The sequence below is a fragment of the Elephantulus edwardii genome, unplaced genomic scaffold, assembly GCF_000299155.1.
Source record: "Elephantulus edwardii isolate Elephantulus edwardi_28Jun2011 unplaced genomic scaffold, EleEdw1.0 scaffold00001, whole genome shotgun sequence".
NCBI classification, from domain to species: Eukaryota; Metazoa; Chordata; class Mammalia; order Macroscelidea; family Macroscelididae; genus Elephantulus; species Elephantulus edwardii.
In genome coordinates this window covers 39,250,691-39,272,715 of record NW_006399751.1, presented here as the reverse complement: position 1 = coordinate 39,272,715, position 22,025 = coordinate 39,250,691, and the positions used below count along the sequence as shown (strand labels likewise).

The window sequence follows — 22,025 nt, the reverse complement described above, 5'->3', positions numbered from 1 at the left end:
GGCTGGTCTGCAGAGTTCACAGAAGCCAGCTGGCTGGCTTGTTTTGGGTGGGAACCCAAGAGACCTTGGCCAATTTCCCCACCTCTGGGCACGCCCTTAGGTACTCTCCCAGATAATCAGCAATGCCCCAGTAAACACAGATAAGATCCTACTGGCCTTTCTTCTGACAGGTTAGTTCCACAACAGCTAGGTTGATAGCCCCGGGTGATGGCTGGATCCCGAGGTGGTGCCCTGAGGTCACAGGGCTGTGGTGGGGGCTGAGGTGCGTGGTTGTGGAGCTGGAAGGGGTGCAGGGGAAGGGGAGGAAAGCAAGGGACTAGGAGGGACCTAAGGAGTGCAGGGCTTGGACACTACCACCAGGGGTGGGGGCGGGGCTTGGGCGCTGCTGGTTGTTTATGCAGCAGCACCCTGTGTGTCGGGGGTCGCACAGTGGTGGGTAGTCTTCGCTCCTCTGGAGTTCCGCGGTGGGTGGGTGACTATTGCTCTTCCTGGCTCTCCTCCCGGCCCGGCCCGGCGGAGTTCCGTCTGGTGGCGGAGTTCTGTCTCTCAACTTTGTTCTTAAACTTCACATTAAAAAACACTTTACACCATCACATTGGTAGAAATTAGAAAAATTATTAACAACATCAGTTTTGTTTTGGTGGCATAATCTCCACAGAGTAGAATTGCTAACGTAAAGGCTGAACCTCTCTGGAGGATCACATTTACCAATAATTCTTTTGGAGAAGGATGAATAAGTTCGTATGTTCAATTTTTAGCCTCAGAAATCCAGCCGAAGGTCAATCAGCACTAAGTTAATTCCAGTTTGATGACAGTAAAGTTGAATTTGAGAATAAGAAAGATCACTGGAGCTCAGTGGTTAAAGAAATCCGCTGCTAATAATGAAAGATTGACAACTTGAACCCCAAGTTAACTGCCCTTATCAGTAGTAGATATTAATTAGAATGCCAGTAGACTTTGTGTATATTGTTTGTGTATCTTTGTGTATGTAGTTTGCACTTTGTTGAGGAATTTCTTTTCTATTCCTATTTTGTTGAGTATTTAATCAGCAAGAAATGTTGCATTTTCTTAAAGGCCTTTTTTACATTGATTTGATCATATATGGTTCTTGTTCTTTGCTTTGTTTAAGTGATGGATCATGTTGATTTTCTCATGTTGAACCATCCTTGCATATCTGTTATGAATCCTACTTGGTCATGATGAATTTTTTTTTAAAAATTCTATTGGCCAGGATTTTGTTAAGGATTTTTGCATCTGTGTTCATGAGAGGTCTATAGTTCTCATTTTTAGTAATGTTTAGTAATACCTGATTTTGTATTGGGGTTATGCTTGCTTCATAGAGTGACTTTAGGGGTGTTCCTTTTTGTTCTGTTTTTTGGAAATAAGTAGAATTGGTGATAGTTCATATCTGAATGTTTGGTAGGAGTCACACTTGATGTCTTCTGGACCAGGACTTTTTATTTTAGGGAATCTTTTTATGACTTGCTTAATTTCTTTTGTGATGGATCTGTTCATGCTTTGTACATCTGTCTGTATCACTCTAGGTAGGGTATGGATTTCCAGGAACTTTTCCATTTCCTTTAGGCTTTCAAATTTATTGGAGTATTTTTTTTTTTATAATATTCCATTATTATAGATTTGATTTTAACTGTTTTTATTCTGATGTTATCTTTCATCCTTTATTCATATTATTTATGTCTTCTCTTTTGTTAAAGTTTACCAGTGATGTGTCTATTTTATTGACCTTTCTGAAGAACCAACTCCTGTTCTTGTTGATGGTTTCAGTTGTTTTTCTGTTATCTAGCTTATTTCAGCCATTGTCTTTTTTTTTTTCTAGGTAGAATTTTTCTCAAAGTTTATTGCATGCAAGGCTACTCAACAAGGGGAGTAGCACTGGGGTTGGGCTTAGGGGGTTTATATAGGGTTTTAGCAAATGTGTTTTAGGGGGTTATGAGATAAGTTGACATTGCAGTAGCTCATTGGTGCATAAAGTTTATGGTTTTGAAAAAGGTCCTAATAGGGAATTTCTGAGTTCTGGTTTTGGAAAATATCCTGACATAGGGTTTTCTGAGTTCTGGTTTAGGAAAAATGTCCTAACATAGGAAACATAGGATTTCTGGGTTCTGGTTTCAGAAAAATGTCCTGACATAGGGTTTTCCATAGGGTTTGGGGAATATCCTGACAGTATTTTTTGAGTTCTGGTTTTGGGAAATATCCTGAGGTAGGATTTTTGAGTTGAGCTTCAACCTCCATTTTGATTTTTAGCCTAACATCCCAGCCTTTGGGGTGATAGGGGGCAATGAGGTCTTCTGGCTGCTTCCTGCAGGATAGGGGTATAGTGGGATTTAAGGGAGGGGCAGGTATGTTATGCTGTCTCATTTGGAGGGAGTGGTGTGTACTTCATTATGCAAAATTGCACAGTTCAGTGATGGTTTGGTTGGTAAATGTGTAAAATTGCTTCTTTGGTCGTCACTAGAAGGTCTGTTCATGACATGGGCAGGAGATTCGAGAGAAGAGAACCACTGCTACCCACCTTAAATCGCTCTGGTGTTGATCAGAAGGCTAACAACGGCAAGAGGCAGAATATCCCTGAGAAGAGTGTCTTCTTGGCAGTTCAAAAAAGAGTGGTCAGGAGGCAGATCAATACAGGTCATGCCATGTAAGATCATAGGATTGAGTAAGGTATTTATACTCTTTGGTGTACGTGTCAGGGTCTCTGGAGAGGGTGCTAAGGTGCTTCTCTAATTGGGATAGGTCAGTGAGAGAGAAGGGGATATGAACACAGACTAAACCCTCAGCTCCTGCCACCTCATGGAGGGGTAGAGGGGGCTAGGGATCAGTTAGAAGAGTTTAGTGCAGAGGCAGTGGGTGGAGGTCATCACAAGCTTGTGAGCCAATGGGACGGGAGGGGATTTTTGAGGATCAGTAAAGCTGGATGTTTGGTTTGAAGAGTCTCTAGGACTAGAACCAGGTGCTTGGTCGAGGGCGCAGATGGGAACTTAATTGGATTTATTGGAGTATTGTTTTTTTTATAATATTCCATTATTATAGATTTGATTTTAACTGTTTTTATTCTGATGTTATCTTTCATCTTTTATTCATATTATTTATGTCTTCTCTTTTGTTAAAGTTAACAAACTTAAGGGAACTTAATTTTATTAAGGGAACTTAATAAATCAAAATGGAGGTTGAAGCTCAACTAAAAAATCCTACCTCAGGATATTTCCCAAAACCAGAAGGGAATTGAGTCAGATGAGTTGATGTCAGGGTTATCTGGTGGTGGAGGTTGTGGTTTAGGAGGGTTTGTGGAGGAGGAGACAGAAGAGGGAGAGGAAACCCAGCCATTGTCTTTTATAATTTCTTTTAGAGCCTGAGATTAGCCTGTTCTTTCTCTATTTACTGGAGGTGTTAATTAGTTTACTTTGCTCCTTTCTTTATGTGTTTGCCTATTGCTGTGTACTGTCCCCTGAGGATTGCCTTAGCTATATCCCAAAGATTTTGATATGTTGTGTTTTCTTTTTTCCTAATTGTGATTTTGATAAAATTTTACAGAAACTTTGGATTTTCATTCATTCATTATTGCCTATTTTCTCCCTTCCTCCAGTTCACATTCTTAAAAAAAATTCATTTGTTGTTGTACAGTTTCCTCCCTCTCTCTACCTCTCTTCCAGTGCACTTTGTGATGCACCTCTTATTCTGGACTATTGTCATACACATAATGCCTAATTATATATTACTTGTGTGTGTGTGTTTTATTTATTTACGTTCAGGCCTTAACTGCATATTTCCGCAGTGGGTACAGGCGCTATTTTCGCTGCTGCTTCTTGGTCTTCAGATTCTCCTCATGCTTGTTGAGCCTTCGGCGCATGGCACGTGTTTTCTTGGGCCGCAGATCCAGGGGTTTGTACTTCTTACCCTTATAGTATTTTCTGAGGTTCTCCTTCTGAGGTCTGGTTAATAACAGTGAGAACACGGGCAATGGATTTTCGGACAACTCGGATTTTGGAGAGCTTAGAAGCCGCACCGCCTGTCACTTTGGCAACGCGCAGCTGGGAAAGCTCCACCTTCAGATCGTCCAGCTGTTTTAACAGCTCCTCCTCCTTCTTCTTTCCGCGAAGGTCGAGCCTTGATTTTGGCCATGGCTGAGCGATAGAACCTGGCTGTCGCCTGATCCAAGCCCAAGAGAAAAGACTATATATTCCTTTTAAATAGTTCTTTTTTTCATCTGTTAATATGTTGTATTTTCATTATCTTTCTTTTTGAGGAGTTTTAAAAAAATTTCTTCTCTAATCCAATAGTGCTCAAGCAGGGTGTTATTTAGTTTCACAGGGGTTGCTTTTTTATCCTTTATTCTCTTGTTAATTTCTGGTTTATGACATTATGATCAGAAATCATTCTTCCTATTCTTTCATTGTGTTTGAATTTATTGAGGCTTGCTTTATGTCCTAATAAATGATGAATTCTGGAAATATGCCATGTGTAGTCAATGTTAGATAGATCTGATCTGAAAACCTAGAATACCAGAGGAAGGTCTGTGCTTCATTGATTGTGCAAAGGTATTTGTGTGGATCATAGTAAATTGTGGCTAACCTTGAGAAGAATAGGATTCCCAAAACACTTGATTGTCCTTATACTAAAACTTTACTAGAACCTGGAGGCATTTGTCAGAATAGAGCAAGGAAACACTTCCTGGTTCAAGATCAGGAAAGGTGTATGACAGGGATGCATCCTATCTCCATAACTTTTCAATCTATATGTAGAACAGATTATCCCGGAGGCTGGACTTTATGAGGAGGAATGTAGCATCAGGATTGGTGGAAGATCCATCAACTACTTGTGTTAATGCAGATAACACAACCTTGCTTGCTGAAACTGAGGAGGACATGAGGCATTTGCTACAGGTCAAGCAGCCTTCAGTGTGTATTGAAGCTCAACATCAAGAAAATATTCTCACCACTTGGCAGCACCATGATAGATGGAGAAGAGATTGAAATTTAACAGCATCAGTTTGCATGCTTCCATAGTCAGCACTCTTGGAACCAACAGCCAGGAAATCAAAAGACAAATTGTATTGCAAAAATCTGCTGTCAGGGACCTCTCTGAAGTACTGTGGAGCAATAATGTCAATCTAGAGACTAAGGTATGCCTGATCATAGCCATAGTCTTCACAATTACTTGCTGTACATCAGGAGAGTTGCGTAATGACTAAGGATGGCAGAAGAATAATGAATGCCTTTGAATCGTGCTGGGGAAGAGTATTGAACATACCATGGACTACTAAGAGAAAAAAAACAGATCTGTCCTGGAGAGGGTGAAACCAGGCTGCTCCTTGGAGGCAAGCTCTGGCTCACGTACTTTGGGTATGTTGCCAGGATGGACCCATCCTTGGAGAAGGACATCATGCTTGGAAGGGTAGAGGAGCAGCACAAGAGAGGAAGACCCTGGATGAGATGTATTGACTCAGTGACTGAAGTAATGGGGGTAGGCATGTTGGGGACAGTAAAATTGGCTCAAGATAGAGTAGGATGCGGACTGTTGTAGATAGGGTCACTGTGAGCAACTTGGCAGCACATAACAACAACCACATATGCAGATGAAGTAAATTGAGTTTTGGTTGGATAAAGTACCCGGAATATGTCTAAAAAGGCAAACTAGCTAATTGTATATTTTCTTTGTTCTACATCTTGCTGAGTTTCTTTGGAATTGACCTGTCCTTTGGCAAGTCATAAGTTGAAGTCGGCTACTACTATTGTGGTGCTTGCTCTTTATTCAAATATGTTAACCCTTATTTTATGCATTTAACAGGCCTTTAGTTTGGTTCATAGATGTTAACCAAGATTACCAAGGTGTTCTTAATCTCTTGTGCCTTTAATATTTAATATAGTGCTCTTCCTTATCTTTTATGTTGCTTTTTTATCCTGAAGTTTATTTTATCAGAGGTTAGTATGGTCATTCCTGTTTTCTTATAGATGCCATTTGCTTGGTATTTTGAACTCTTTGACTTTTTAGTCTGTCTTTTTCCTTGTTTCTTAAATATCTCTTGTAGACAGCATATTGATGGGGTTTTTTTTAATCTCTTCTGTTACTTTAAAAAAAAATTAGTACGTTTAAGCCATTCACATTAAATATGATTATTGCCAGATCAGGTTTTATCATTGCCATTTTGCTGTGTTTCTTTTCTGGTGTGACTGGTGATTTTGGTTGATCCACTTCCTTTGCTGTATCTGTGTGAAGGACTTCCCTTAGTATTTCTAAAAGAGTTGGTCTTGTTTTCACTTATTCCATAAGTTCCTGCTTTTCTGTAGATGTCCTAATATCTCCTTTATGTTTGATGGACAGCTTTGCTGGGTGCAGTATTTTCAGCTGGCAGTTGTTTTCTTTCATCCTTCTTTATCTGTCATCATTGTCTTCTTGTTTGCATAGTTTCTCCTGAGAAGTCAGAACTTACTTAGTCCAATTGGTTCTCCTATATTTATAGTGGATTCTTTATTTTTGTCATGTTGCTTAGTATTATATCTTTGATTTTGGAGAATTTGACTGTATATCTTTTTTTTTTTGGAGGAGCTTCTAGTCAGGAGCTAAGCTTCTTGAATGTGGAATTCCTAATTTTTCATGATATGTAGTAAGTTTTCTTCTTGTACTCCTTCCACAATTTTCTCTGTCCCTCCCTCCCCCATTTCCCCATTCCAGTAACAGATATATTGTTTCGTTTGGTGTTAACTCACATGCTTCCAATTTTTTTCCCTTTCAGTCTTTTGTTTTTTTCTTCAAGTTCTCATTAAGAATCTTGTCTTCTACCTTGCTAGTTCTCTGTCCCATCTCTTCTATCCTGTTGTGGTTTGTTTGTTTGTTTGATTTTTTGTCTCTCTAACATGTTGAAAAGTTCTGCTGTTTTGGCCTTGATATTCTGAATTTCATTTTCATGCATTTCTGTTGTTTATAGTACTCTGTTGGTTGATTGTACTCTCATGCCTTGTGATGAACTGTGAAATTCTTGTACCTCTTTATGGTTTCAGTTCTTTCTTTCATCATTTGTAGCTTCTTCAGTAGCAGTTCATGTACCTTTGTGTTGATATATTTCTTCTGCTTCCCTGTCCCAGGGTTACTCTTGGGTCGAAGATCTCATCTGGCCTGCTCTGTTAGGAGAAGGCTTGTTTTGTTTTTTCATATTGTTTGAATCCGCCTGTTCCTTCTTTGCCATTATGTTAAGTTTGTGGTGTGTGGAAGGCTGTTTCTATTGTGTCTGCATAGGTTGTTGAGTTCCTTATCCTTATGACACTATTGATAAGTTGTAGACTTTAAGTGTTGCCCCCGCCACCCATCCAGTCAGTTTCCCAGTGGCATTCTTTCCTGCCGGGAGGTGGAGGGTTTTTCCTTTTGCCCAGCTGTAGTGGGCCGTTGGGAGGGGCAGTTTTCCCCAGAGATATATAAATCTCAGGAGTGCTGCATAAGGTATTTTTCTCAGGGAAAAGCCCCAGGAAAGTGACAAGTTTCCAACAGTGCAGTCTATAAGTTTCAGTAGGTGCTAATAATGCCAACCCTTGTACCTTTCTTTTCTGCTCTTACTTGAGAGGGAGTTGATACCATCTGAGCAGATAAAGGTCCAGGGAAGTGGCAAGGTCCTGACAGTTCAGTTTCTAGGTCGCAGTTGGTGTTAATGGCAGACTTGCATACCTGTTCTCTCCTGTGGCTGTTTTGGAAGGAGTTGATGGAGCAGACAAAGGCCTAGGGATGTGGCAAGGTTCCAGCAGTTCATTCCCCAAGTCACGTTTGGTGCTAAAGGGAGACCCATGTACCTTTCTCCTCTCCTACAGCTGGTTTGGATGGAGTTGATCCCACCTGCGCAGACAAAGGCTTAAGTAAGTGGCAAGGTCCCAACAGATTTCTCATCTTTTCCCCACTGAATGGAGTCACTGACTTTCATCTGGCAGTCTAACACCATGACACCAAGACTATAGAGTCTCACTAGAATCTAAAATTAGAATTTCTAAGTCAGGAATATTGTTTTATTTATAGAGATCTTCTGTACCCTATCTTTTTAGAGATATCTATGTTTTATTGATCTAAGCCTAATATCTTTACTTACTTTATCATCACTTTTATGTTTTGGGAAACATTGGTGGTGCCATCTATAGACTTGCCCTGTTAACCCACAGGTTGCACCTCTCAGGCTGTTAGAATTTCTTCAAGCTTCTCCTTGGGAGAAAGATGGGCAGTTTCCTACCATCCAGGTTACAGCTTGAGTAATCCCCTGGTGTAGGGGTGGGAGAGAACAAGCCTGGAGGGACAGCAGTGAGCTGGTTCTGACTCCACTGTAATGACTGCCCTTTTTTTAAAAGTTTTACTTCATTCATAATTTCCGTTAGATTTTATGAACCTTGAAGTAATTAATCCCACAACTAAATAATGATTTTAATTACACATGTTACTTGAAGGTACAGAAAAAAAATTCTTATGTACTATACTGCATATGTAATTGATTTGGATTAAATGAGTTTGGTAAGCTAGAAATCCCGGACTGGGCCTTTATATTTTAGTTTTTATGTCTTTTGAAAGCTCTGAGATGATGCTTTTTTATTGTTCAAATTGGAAAAAGACTTCAAAATAAAAATTTTGTATTTTGAGATTAAAAATTTCAGGTGATAAAAAAGCTTTGCAAATAGTGCACAAAATTGTGAATGTGTTTAATGCCACTGAATTACACACTTAAAGTGGCAACTTTTTCACGTATATTTTACCAAAGTTTCTGAAAACAAATTTGAACTTGAAATAAAAGCTATTTTAAAAATGGACCCCAAATGAAATTCTGTGGCCTTTGAAGACTCAGTATGTATATAATGTTTATCATAGGAGAATACTGCCATCTTGTGTATGTGTTGTGCTAGTTTATACTTCTTCGTTTTCTTTTGTTAGTCCTACTAATTCAGTGCCTTCCCTGGCTGGCCTAGCTTGCCTCTTAAATCGTTTAATACTGTGACTGGGTATGTAAATCTGTAGAGCATCTGCTTTTATTTTTCAATTATTTTTAAATGTCATAGAGTTGACTACAACTCATAGCAGTCTTGTGAATAACATCAGTTAGAAAGTAAAATCAGACTGATCCCACCCTCCCCTTTTAGACAAGAAGGATCTTGCATTTTTAAGACATTAAAATTTAATATTGTAGATTTAAGAAAGGAAATGTCAGAAAAGATCAGACCTTTCGTTAATTGACCCCAGAAGTAGTTGAAAATTGCATCTTTGTATTTAAGTTGTTGGGAAAGTTTGTAATTCTTTGATTAGTCTTTTTCATTTCAGTGTTTATAGTGTTTTAGGATCATTTTCTGAATGACAAAAATTATTTCATTAAAGACTAAAAGGACAGTCGGGTTACTGAAACAACCATATCCCCAGATTTCTAAACATTTGTCTTCAGGTCATCCAGAAGAATGAGTATAGTAATAACAATGCATAATGGTATGGGATTTTTTTTTATGATGGTGTGTTAAAAAAATATTGAAGTAGTGAAGACTGTTATTTTAAATCATTTTGGTTACCAAGGGTATGACGTAGTGCGTTTCAGGCTTACCTTTTTAAAGAGAAAGAGTTACAGAACTGGGAGTCAGTCCTCATATGCTTATTACTAGTTTAGCTGTGACCATGGAGACTTCTCTAGGCACCGTTTTTTTAATCTGAAAAATTAATAGTTGGTTTGGGTAGTTTAATTTTTTTTTTCCTGTGTGCGTGCGTGTGTGTGTGTGTGTGTGTGTGTGTGTGTGTATACCCTCAAATTGGATCTGACTGATACAGGAGGAGATTGTCCCACCTTCTCCAGAAGAGCATCTGGTGGAATTGTCGTGTAGCTTCTTGCCACTAGGCCACCAGAGCTCCCTTAGTTGGTTTGGGTAGTTTCTTAAGCATTTGAGTGGTAACTGTAATGTAGGTAGCTTGCACCCACCAGCTGTTCCACAGGAGAAAGATGAAGCAATCAGTCTTCTCCCACAAGGATTTATAGATTTGTTAGGTGTTATCAGGTTGACTCATAGTGGCCCTCACAAGAATAGATCTGTACCTTAACCAGTCCTGTGCATCCTCAGCGTCTCTGCTACAGCCTCAGGAATCCTGTAAGAACAATTTCACTTTCTTTTATAAGGTCACTTGGCAGCTTGAGTTGCATAGTGTATAGTGAGCTATGCTGCTCACTCAGAAGTTGCACTTTTCTGGTGATTCAAACCCACTAATGGTACTACAGAAATTTCCGTGCAGTTTACAGGCTCTGAAACCCATTAGAGAGTTTCAGCTATGAAATAATATCTACTCGAGGGCAGTACATTTTTTGATAGTCATTATGAGTTAGAGTTGACTTGATAATAGAAGGTTCTAGGTTTTTGTTTCTTTGTTTTTGCTTTGGGTAGTTTTTGAGACTTTTTTTTTTTTTTAGTTTTAGTGTTCTGTAATTGTCAAAAGTTATACTTCAAATTTTCAGTTAAACTGTAATTCCCTTCTCTGTATGCATGTTTATCTTCTGTATATGAAGTTATTTTAAAATTTAATCACAAATTGTGTATACATAGTATAAGTGAATTGAGAGGGCACACATATACTAAAGTTTAAAACCAAAAGCCTTGGAAATTTATTTGGTTTTTAATTTAAAACATCAGAAGATTGGTGTAGGGGTAACTTAGATGTTGATTGAACATTGGTAGTGTATTCTTAGGAAGTCGTGTTGTTAACCCAAAGGCCATGTCTTTCTGGTAGTTCGAATCTACCAGTGACTTTGAATGAGAAAGATGGGCAATATCTTTATAGCCTTGGAAACTCAAGAGTCAATTATGAGTCACTTTTGACTTGTCAGCAGGAAGTTATTTCTTGACTGGAGATATGGCTGTGATTTCATCTTGCTTGGATCAGTAATCAACACCCTTGGTACCAGCAGTCAAGAGATTGGGAGATATGTTAACCTAGGCAAGTCTGGTGCAGAGATCTTTCCATAAAATACCGAAGAGTAATATGTCATTCTGAAGACTAAATATGCCTAATTCAGGCCGTAGTCTTTTTAGTCACTTACTACACATATGATAGTGAGACTGTGAATAAAGATAAGAGAAGAATTGATGCCTTTGAGCTCTGGAAGAAAAGGACTGAATATTGATTGGACTGCAAAAAGAACAAACAGATGTGTCTTGGAAAAAGTACAGCTAGAGTACTCCTTGGAGGCAAAGATGCTGAGGCTTTGTCTCTTATACCTTGGACATAATGCTGTTGTTGTTAGGTCCTATCGAGATGAGTATAATTCATCAGATGAACAGCAGATCTGAACTTTAACCGATCCCATGCCATCCTCAACATTTCTGACACACTTGAGCCCATGGCTGAAGTCACTGTGTCAGTCCACCTGGCTGTGGATCTTTCTCTCTTTCATCAGTGCTCCACCTTCTCAAGCATGATGTCCCTTTCCAAGGAATAGTCTCTCCTAGCAACATGGCCCTACATATGTGAGATGAAACTTTTTTATCTTTACATCCAAGGAGAACTTTGACTGTGCCCTCTCCAAGATACATCTATTTGTTTTTGTGGAAATGAATGGGATATTCACTACTGTTCTTCTAAAGCTCAAAGGCATCAATTCTTCTTCTGTCGTTCTTGTTCACTGTCCAGTTATCTACAGCATAGCAAGTGATTGAAAAGACCATGGCTTGAATCAGGCACACCAGTGTAATACGTCTCTTGATCTTTTGACTGCTGATAATAAGGGTGTTGATTGTGAATCCAAGCAAGATGAAGTCATTGACAGTCTCAGTCTTTTCTCCATCAATCATTATAATGCCCCTTTGTCCAGTAGTGAGTGTTTTGTTATCTTGATGTTGAGGTGCAGTCCATATGAAAAGCTACATTTGATCTTCTACAACAAGCTTTTCAAGTTGTCCTTAATTTTAGCGAGGAAGGTTGTGTAATCTGTATTACATGGGTTACTGATGACTCTTCCTCTGATCCTGATGCTGTATTCTTCTTCATAGAGTTTAGCTTCAAGAATAATTTGCTCAAGGGAGGTCTGGTGGCCTAGTGGCAAGAAGCTGCACTATGATCCCAGAGGTACGCAGTTAGAATCCACCAGATGCTCTGCTGGAGAAGGAGGGGCATACTCCTCCTGTACCGGTCAGATCCGATTTGATGGTACTCACACACAAAAATAATAAAATAAAATAAAAAAATTTAAAAAAGAATGATTTGCTCAGCATGTAGATTGAATGAATGTAAAAAATTTGATCATTCTATAACCTAAGTGCCCATCAACAAACGAATGGATAGAGAAGCTCTGGTATATTCGCACAATGGAATACTACGCGGCATTAAAAAAAAAGGAACTCATGCAATATTATTCAAAATGAGTGACCCTGGAGAACATTATGCTGAGTGAATTATCTCATTCACAAAAGGACAAATACTGCATAGTTCCACTGTTTGTAAAATGGGACTGACATCAGGGTTAGGAGGAGACAGAGAAAGATTTGATAAATTATGTAGACTGCATTGAAACAGATGAGAGAATTGTTTAAAATATGATTTATCCCAGTTAGAAACAAAGGAGGATGCTTCAATGATTTAGATCCTCCCAGAAGAACTGTGGGTGAGCATTAACATTACTGGTAAGTATATTCACTTTCTCCTGGACACAAGAGCCTACTATTTTGTCCTAAAAGCCTTCTGAGGTCCCAACTCTTCTCACTATTTCTTGGTTGTCAGAATTGACAGAAAACCTCATAAACAGTTCCTTACTTCACCTCTGCCTTGCATGCGGGCTTCCGAGTTGTAAAACAACCCAGTGGTAGATGGAACTTGCTCCAGGACTTAAGAACAATAAATGACATAGTTGAACCTCTACATCTTGTGATCCCTAACCTTTATACTATAATAGACAAAGTACTAGTCAATAGGCCTTTTATTGTAAGAATTATCTTCCCTCTGTAACTTGATCAGTGCCACTATTAGAGCCTCTATGTGGAATATTACTGCTTTTCAATTTTTGACTCATGTACTTTTGTTAGTTAAATTTGTGTCTTCTAGGCTGCAACACTTCCATATTACATCTTCAAGGATATGAACATGCACGGCTAAGCAGAATTGATAACAGTGCATCTAAATTCCAAAATCAATCTCCATAATAGTCTATGTGTTTCCTATTGCCAAAGGGGCCCTTTAGAGTAGTGAGAGAAGATCTTCACCCTGAAACCTACAGCGTCCCTTTTCAGCAGGAAGTAGCTAAGAGAATATGCCGTCCCCTTTTCCTTATGAATCAGGGTGAAGTCTCTCTCAGGGAGGGGTGATAGGGAATGGCAAAGGACACACTGACAAAGGAGATTAATCAGAACTGGCTTTGACAAGCACTGTGGCAATTGGACATTTAAAACAGACTTTCAAGGGGGGGATAAAAAAAGAACGAACTGGGCAGGAGGGTAGAGAAAATAGTGCAACAATGAATGAATGAAAACCCTAGATCTCTGTAAATGTTCATTAAAATTAATAAAATTTAATAAAAAAATTAAAAAATATGATTAGTTATTATAGTCATGACAGGAGTCAAGAACATGTGTTGCATAGTGGAGTGAACTTGGAAAAAGGGATTGTATAATGAATTTTTCTTTTACTTTTCAAAGAGAAGAGTGAACTGGGGGGAAGGTTGGGCAGGGAGAAAAGTGCAACAATGAATAAATGGAAATCCAAAGTATCTGTAAACTTTTATTAAAATTAGTAAAAAAATATTCAATCATTCTAGTTCCAGCATCATTTCTCTCACCAGGTCTCTACTTTCTATTTCATCATTTTTCTCAACTTTGTTGTCATTAATGCTTCTTGATTGCATGTTTGGTCCATTTGTACTACAGAATTTGGGAAAAAAATGTCCATTTCCTCCTCTTTGACTTTAGCCGTTGGTTGGTGTATTTGAATAATAATAGTAACAGCTTTTCCTTGTATGTTTACAGATAATATTCTGTAACTCACAACATTGTATCTCAGGATGGAACTTGCAGTTGTCTTTTTAACTATGAATGGAACACCATTCTTCTTCTGCTTTTCATTCTCAGCATATACCATGTGACTGATTCACAATGGCCAAAGCAGTCCATCTCATTTCACTAATGCCTAGAATGTCAGTGTTCATGCATTTCATTTAATTTTTCACAACTTTTAGTTTTCAAACATTTATACTTCATACATCTATGTTGTATTAAAATATATTTAAAGCTGATTCTCCTCATTTCGATTGACTTCCAATCTAATTTCTACCTCTAATACTATAACTGTCTGGGTTCTCTGTTCAGAGGGTTTTCAGAGGCCTACTATTTCAGAAGTAGATGTCAAATCCTACTTCACAGTCTGTTAATCTGGGAGCCCTTCTGAAAGCTATCCATTGTGAGTGATCACTCTGTCACATGATACACTGGAAGCACAGTCTTCAGCACTGTGGAACTCAAAAGCAACCTTACTACAACAAACTGACAGACAAGTGCTGTACTAATAAGAACAATAATTAACAAGCAAGAATATAAATATGTAAGCTATGATTAGTGAGCTCCCAATATAACAAACTAAAAAATAGCTCTTGTCTCTAATTCATATGCAAATCAGGCATATGAATATCATGTTACTGCGTCCACTTGAGGCCTGTGGTTACATGACAGGAAGTGGCCCTGGTAGGTGTTGAAGCGTTCTAGTTGAGATCCACAGCTGGCAGGCAGGCTAACATTGTGGATGTTGGTAGTAAGGTCATAGTGATCTCCACCGGATCTCAGATGCTGGTGTTCTGCACAACGCTGGAGGGTCTAAAGGGGTGGTTTTGAAAAAGCTGATTGAAAATTTGTTCATGTTGTTAGGAGAGGCTGTTATTTGGAAAGGGATATTGTGCTTGGAAAGGTGGAAGAACTCCAATGAAATGGATAGACACAGTAACTGATTGTGTCTCAGTGAATTCAGATGTGTCTGAGATGATGAGGATGGCCCAGGAGAAGACAGGGTTCAGGTCTGTCATTCATAGGTTCACTTTGGATTGTACTCAACTCTATGACACCTAACAACAAGAAGAAAACCTTTATGAAATTTGTTGTTCCTTGGAGTGTTTCTGTATTTATAAATATTACTATAAAGATATATTGTTTTATGTTTAATTTTATTTAAAATAATCCATATTGGTGGGAATATAGTTTCTTTTTTAAGTGATTGTGGAGCTTCATTATCAGAGATACACTTTCCAGTTTGGAGTTGCTTGACAACGGTCTCATAGGTTTTCTTGTTATTTTTAGGCAAGAAGTCATGAAATGGAATGGATGGGGCTATAATGACTCCAAGTTCTTCTTCAATAAAAAGGGCCAAGTTGAACTGACTGGGAAAAGGTAAACTTGGTTTGTTTATTCTTTCTATTGTTTATTCTTGCAATGAAATACATGAAACATAGGTACAAATAGACTCATGTAATGATTCCCTATTTAAAAGTTATCAGCATGAGAGCTCTGGTGTCCTAGTGGTAAGAAGCTGCGTTGTAATCCTAAACATGTGACCATAATTGCTGTAGTATTTCAGATCCTGACATTACCATGTCACCTCTAAATATTTATACATGTATCCTTAAATAAACTATTTGTTGTAAGACCATTATTGTACTCCCAATAGCAATAATTTTATATTACATAATAATTCTCTGATGCCTTATTTACATTTCTCATATTGTCTCAAAAAGAACATTTTATCGTTTGTTTGGATTGGAATTCAAACAACGTCTATTCTGTATCTGTCCTGTCACCTTATCCAATGGTATTGGCTTGTTGAAAGTAACTTCATTTTTAAATCTGGAAGTTTACCTTTGGATGTAGGTTATCATGAAAGTTGAACAATTTCAGGTCTATATGAATATAATTGTTTTTGTTGTTGGTTTGTGCTGTCGAGTTGTTTGAGACTTATTGCGACCCTATGTACAATAGTTCTGAACCTTGCTCTATCCTGTGCCAACCTTATTGTCTCTGACATACCTACCCCCATTACTCAAGTCACTGAAGCAATCCATCTTATCAAGGGTCTTCCTCTCTTGCACTGTCCCTCTACTTTCCCAAGCATGACGTCCCTCTCCAAGGACTGGTCCTTCCTTGCAACATGTCCAAAGTATGTCAGACAAAGCATCAAAATCCTTGCCTCTGAGGAGCAGCCTGGTCTCACCCTCTCTAGCACTGGCTTGTTTGTTCTCCTAGCAGTCCATGGTATATTCAACACTCTTCTCCAGCACCACAGCTCAAAGGCATCAGTTCTCCTTTTATCATCCCTAGTCATTGTTCAGCTTTCTGACGCATATCAAGGAATTGTGAAGAGTATGTTCTGGATCAGGTGCATCTTAGTCTCCAGACTGACTGACATTGTTACTATTCAGTACGCTGGAGAAGACCTGACAACAGATTTTCCCAGTGCTGTTCTTCTTTTGATTTCCTGACTGCTGGTGTCAAGAGTGTTGATTGTGGAGCCTAACAGGATATAATTGTTAAAAACCCCAAATCTTTTCTCCATTTGTCATGACTGCTGACCCATAGGATTTCAAAGCTGCAAATACTTTCTCCTGTGGAGCTAGTAATAGGTATTAGCACTGACTTTTTGGTTAGTAGCTTACTGTTTTAATGACTATACCACCATAACTTCTTACTTCGGCATGTTGTTGTTAGGTTCTTTTGAATCAAGTATGACTAATAACAACCCTTTGACTTACAGATCTGAACCCTGTCCTATACTGTGCCGTCCTTACAGTCCCTAACACACTTGAGTCATTGCTGTAACCACTGTGTCAATCTACCTGGTTAAAGGTGTTTCTCTCCTTCACTGTTCCTTTACCCTTCCAAGCATGACTTGGAGAGGGACCTCATTATACTATAGCATAGCACTGTTGAAAGTACAGGGTATTTCCAGACTTCAGTATAGTACTGCTGGCTCTATAGTGCTTCTATTCTATTCCTGCAAGACATAAATAAAAATGGTGTCCTTTAAATGTGGCTTTAAGTAGTTTAAGGTAATGTGTGAGAGCTAATATTGTTGATTTATATAGGTGAAAACTCATTATTCTTTGACTTTAAATGGATAAAACATAACTTGGTACATAAATTATACATAAATAAAGATAATTTATTTGGATTAATTCTTCTTTGTGTTTTAATTTTTCTGTAAAGTTTTACCAAAAAGCTATTAAATTGGTTCGCAGTTGTGGAACTGACCCTGAGAAAAAAATAATACCGTTTACTAATTTTGTTGTCATTCTATGTATTGTCACAGATTAGAACAGTCCCTTTTTTTCTAATCACTATAAATCTTGTTAGACATTTCCTTCTTGGATATTTATGTTCCCAAGGTTTGTTTGTTTTTTTTTTCTTCTTTCCAGAAAGTCTGGTTTCATTGGTCTTCAGAACGTGTACTACTTCTAAATCTTCTGTAATCTGTTTCAGATTGATCTCACTTTATGATTTTTTTAAACAAAAATCACTTCTTAATGTTCTCATACCCATCATCTATCAGTTGTGGTAAAGAAACGTTCAGTAGTCATACTGCTACACCTATTGGTAAAGGTTCTTCAGTTTTCTCCTTTTTTTTTTTTCTTTACTGATTTCTCCTCCTCACAATACTTGTAAAAGTTACATATTTCCTGCCCATATGTTCACATCACTGATTAGCTCTCTTTGTGTCTTTGACTAGAGTCCAAGTTGCTTAAGAACAAGGGTTATAAAACCTTTTGTTTATGTCCTATGGTGTTTAATGTAGCTTATAGGTGTTAAATAATGCTTGTTTATAAATTTAGATGTAAATCCATTTGTTTCACTGTAACAGTAAAATCACCTCATAGCTTTCTTAAGTTTAATAGCTCTTATTCCTTAATCTCTTTTTTTAAAAATTATTTTCTTTTGGTTTACTTACAAAGCTCATATACATTGTGTTTCACACTATTCTTCATTCCCATCGTGTTTCATACAATCATTCCCATCCATTATGTTTTATAAAATTAATCCCCATTAGACTACACCCACTATTACCCTGTCTTTTCTGGTCTCTCTGGATCTTTCCCATTTCCTTTACCCCCTCGTTCCTACCACCAAACTGTACAACCCTGTGATTTTGCCCCTACCTATCCATTCTTACTTCTCTGTTCCTATCCCTTCTCCCTTTGGATCCCCAAATATGTTCTACTATTTGTCTTTCTGTTTTTACAATAATGATCCTATGCAATATTTGTCCTTATGAGACTGAGTTCATTCAGCATAGTGCTTCCCAGTCTCACCCAAGTTATGTAGTATTTTTTGAAATAGTTTTTCCTGAGTGCTGCATAGAATTCCATTGTGTGAATGTATCACAGTTTCTCAATCCTTTTCATTTATTTGGACATTTGGGCTGTTTCCATGTCCTTGCAATAGTGAAAAATGCTACTATGAACATTGGTGTATAAGTCTTTTTTTGTGTCATCGTACTACTGGTACATGCTATTTTGGTTTATACCGCAGTGTAGTAGTTTTTGAGGTCAAAAGGTGCTATGCCTCCCACTTATTTTTTTATTTTCAGAAGTACTGTCCTTATTCGGGACTCCAAATAAAGTTGAAATTTCTCTTTTGATCTGGAAAAAAGAATTTGGTATCTGTATTGTGATTTTATTGGAAATTACATTGCTTTTGGAAGGATTGTTGTTTTCACTATATTGTCTTCCCATTCATGAACAGGGAACATTTCTCCATTTGTTTAAATCTTTTATTGTTTCTCACAGAAGTGTTCTATAGTTTTCTTTGTACAAGTCTTTTGTGTTTCTAGTTAGTTTCATTACCAAGTATCTCAGTTTGTGATTGGCTACCAAAAGAATGTCTATTTGTACTTTATTGACTCTGAAAAGGTGTTTGACTGTGTGGATCATGATAGGTTGTATTTGGCATTGGGAAGAATGAGAATCCCAGAGCACTTAATTGTGCTCATGTGGAACCTATACCTGATCAGGAAGCTGTTGTGCAAATGGAACAGGGGAGAACTGCATGGTTTCAAATTGGGAAGTGAGTGCGTCATGGTTGTATTTTCTCTCCATACTTATTCAATCTGTATGTTGAGCAAATAATCTGAGAAGCTGGACTCTGAAGAATGTGGCATCAGAATTGGAGGGAGACTCATCAATAGCCTGCATTATGCAGATGACACAACTTTGCTTGCTGAAAGTGAAGATTTGAAGTACTTGTTGCAGAAGATCAAGGAATGCAGCCTTCAGTATGGATTGCATCTTAATATCCAGAAAACAAAGATTTTTAACACTGGAACAATAGGCAGTGTCATAATGTATGGAGAAGAGATTGAAACTGTCAACAGCTTCATCTTACTTGGATCTACAGTTAACACCCTTGATACCAGCAGTCAGGAAATAAGGAGACACATTGCACTGGGAAAATCTGCAGTTTAGGACCTTTCTAAATTATTGAGGAAGAGTGATGTCAGTTTAAGGACTAAGGTGTGTCTGATTCAGGCCATGATTTCTCCAATTACAAGCTATGCATCCAAGACCTGGGCAGTGAATAAGGATGACAGAAAAAGAATTGACACCTTTGATCTGTGATGTTGGAGAAGAGCACTGAATATCCCGTTGGTAGCCAGGAGAACAAATGGATATGTCTTGGAGAGGGTGCAGCTAGAGTGCTCTTTGGAGGCAAGAGTGATGAGGCTTCACCTCACATACTTTGGATGTATTGCTAGGAGGTGCTGTTCCTTGGAGAAAGACATGATATTGAGAACGGCAGAAGGTGGGCGAAGGAGAGCAAGACCCTGAACCAAGTGGATCGATACAGTAACTGTTGCAATGGGCTCTTGTGTGTCAGTAAGTATGAAGATGGCACAAGATAGAACAGGGTTCAGATCTTTTGTTCATAGGGTTGCTATGAGTCACGCTCGTTTTGATGGTACTTAATAACAACAACAATTGTAAATGGCATTGCTTTCTTGGTTTCCTTCTCTGAGTGCTTTTTGTTACTGTAGAGGAATCCCAACTTTTGGATATTAATCTTGTATCCTGTCACCCTCCTAAATTTGTCCACTAGCTTTAACAATATCTATCATATCATCTGCTTCTTACAGTGTTTATTACTGTACATTTACTTCTTTGATTCCAAGGTTTTCACTTTTACCAAGTAACATTTTATGGACTCAGTAGAGTCTTTGGCTTTACCCCAGGCTTTGTGATCTCCCCCAAATACCCAAAATCCTGAGTTGTTTTTATTAGGTGCTGTCGAGTCGTAGTGACCCTGTGAGTAGCTCACCTGCACCCTTCCCTATCCTGTGTTCATCATATTGACATGAGCTCTAGCCCATTGCTGAAATCATCATGTCAATCTCTTGCATTGAGGGTCTTCTCCTTTTTTGCTGACCCTTCAGCTTTCCAAGTGCATGATGTGACTTGGCATTCTGTTAAAACTGTATATTTGATACTAAAATTATAGATAATGGAACAGAGTCTGAAATATTGTATCTTTAAAGGATTGATTTTTAAATTTCATGCACAAATCCTGGATCTGTGTTTAAGTATCTTTAAAGATGTTTACCTTTTTATTGTATGAGTGTGCAGGAGTAAAATTTGTTAATTGAAGGATTCATAAAAGTCTTAAGGCACTCTACCATGAATATCAAGAATAGTGTATTTTAAAGAAATCCAAAATAATGATATAATTAAAATTATAATTATAATATTAAGAGCTAAGAGTTCAAAAAAAAAAAAAAAAGAGCTAAGAGTTCCAAATGTTTTTTTTTTCCTTAAGGACTGTTCAGCACATAGTAGCCTATGTGTTATAACCAAGTAACCAGAATTTCACTTTTTTTCAGCAAAAATAAAAGACTATTTGTATGTCTTTAGTTGTTTTAGTTATGTATCTCATACATTTTTCTTTCTAATTTCTTATGCTTATGAAAAATATATTACTTACCACTAAAAGTATAATTCTGTAATTTCAATTTTTTTAAGCAGCTTGTGATTTTTTTTAGTATTAAAAAAGGAATATTTTTTTATTATTAATTTTAATGAACGTTTACAGAGACTTTACCCCTCCCTTCCAGTTCGCTCTTCTCTTTGAAAAGTAAAAGGAAATTTCTTTCATTGTTATACAATCTACCCCCGCTTCCCCAGGCCACTCCACTATGCAGCCTTCATTCTGGACTCTAGTCATGATAATAACACCTAATCATATATTGCTTTTAAACAATTCTCTCCCTCATCTGTTTCAGTGCAGTATGCATTATTTATTACATCTTTCTCAGTCACCCCTCAACCCCGATGTCAGTCCTGTTTTACAACAGTGGCATTTGTCCTTTTGTAATATGCACATAAAACAACAAAGCAAATACAAATGACTATAGAAAAATTTAAGCTGTCATTAATAGTTTTGCTCCTACCTTATGCTGTATACATAAATTAATTTCAGATGGATTATTTCTTTAAATTTTTAAGCTAAAAGCTATAAAACTGCTAGAAGAATTTATAAACATCTTCAGAATATGAATAGGCAAAATGAACAGACTAAAATACAGAAATAGGGAATTTCTGTTCTTCATTTGAAGTAATGCTCAATCTCATAGGTAATAGTAAAATTAAAAATAAAATCATACCATTAGAGTTACCATTGTCATTGTCCTTGTGTGCCATAAAATCAAAAAGAACTTATAGCTGATCCTCCAGTGGGTTTCAGAGACTTGATTTCCAATGAGAGGAAATTGCTCATTTTTCTCTGAAGCAGCAACTAGTGGATTTGAACTGCATGCCTTATGGTTAACAGTGCAGCTTCTTTACATTGTTGTTGTTGTTGTTGTTGTTATGTGCCGTCGAGTCATTTGTGACTCATAGTGACCCTATGCACAACAACCCTAAACCCTGCTCTATCCTGCGCCAACCGCACTGCCTCCGACACACCCATCCCGATTACCCCAGTGACCGAATCAATCCATCTCATAGAGGGTCTTCCCCTCCTGCACTGTCCCTCCACCCTCCCAAGCATGATGTCCCTCTCCAAGGAACC

At 37.9% G+C, this 22,025-nt stretch overlaps 1 protein-coding gene across 1 annotated transcript in view; it reads left to right on the top strand.

Annotated features, from left to right (window-relative positions):
• The window catches only part of AGPS (alkylglycerone phosphate synthase), a 202,913-nt gene that overhangs the window by 36,955 nt on the left and 143,933 nt on the right, over nt 1-22,025 (top strand). The window contains exon 2 of the mRNA XM_006878799.1: nt 15,279-15,368. Within this exon, the coding sequence (XP_006878861.1) occupies nt 15,279-15,368 (90 nt within the window). The remainder of the gene's footprint in view (nt 1-15,278; nt 15,369-22,025) is intronic.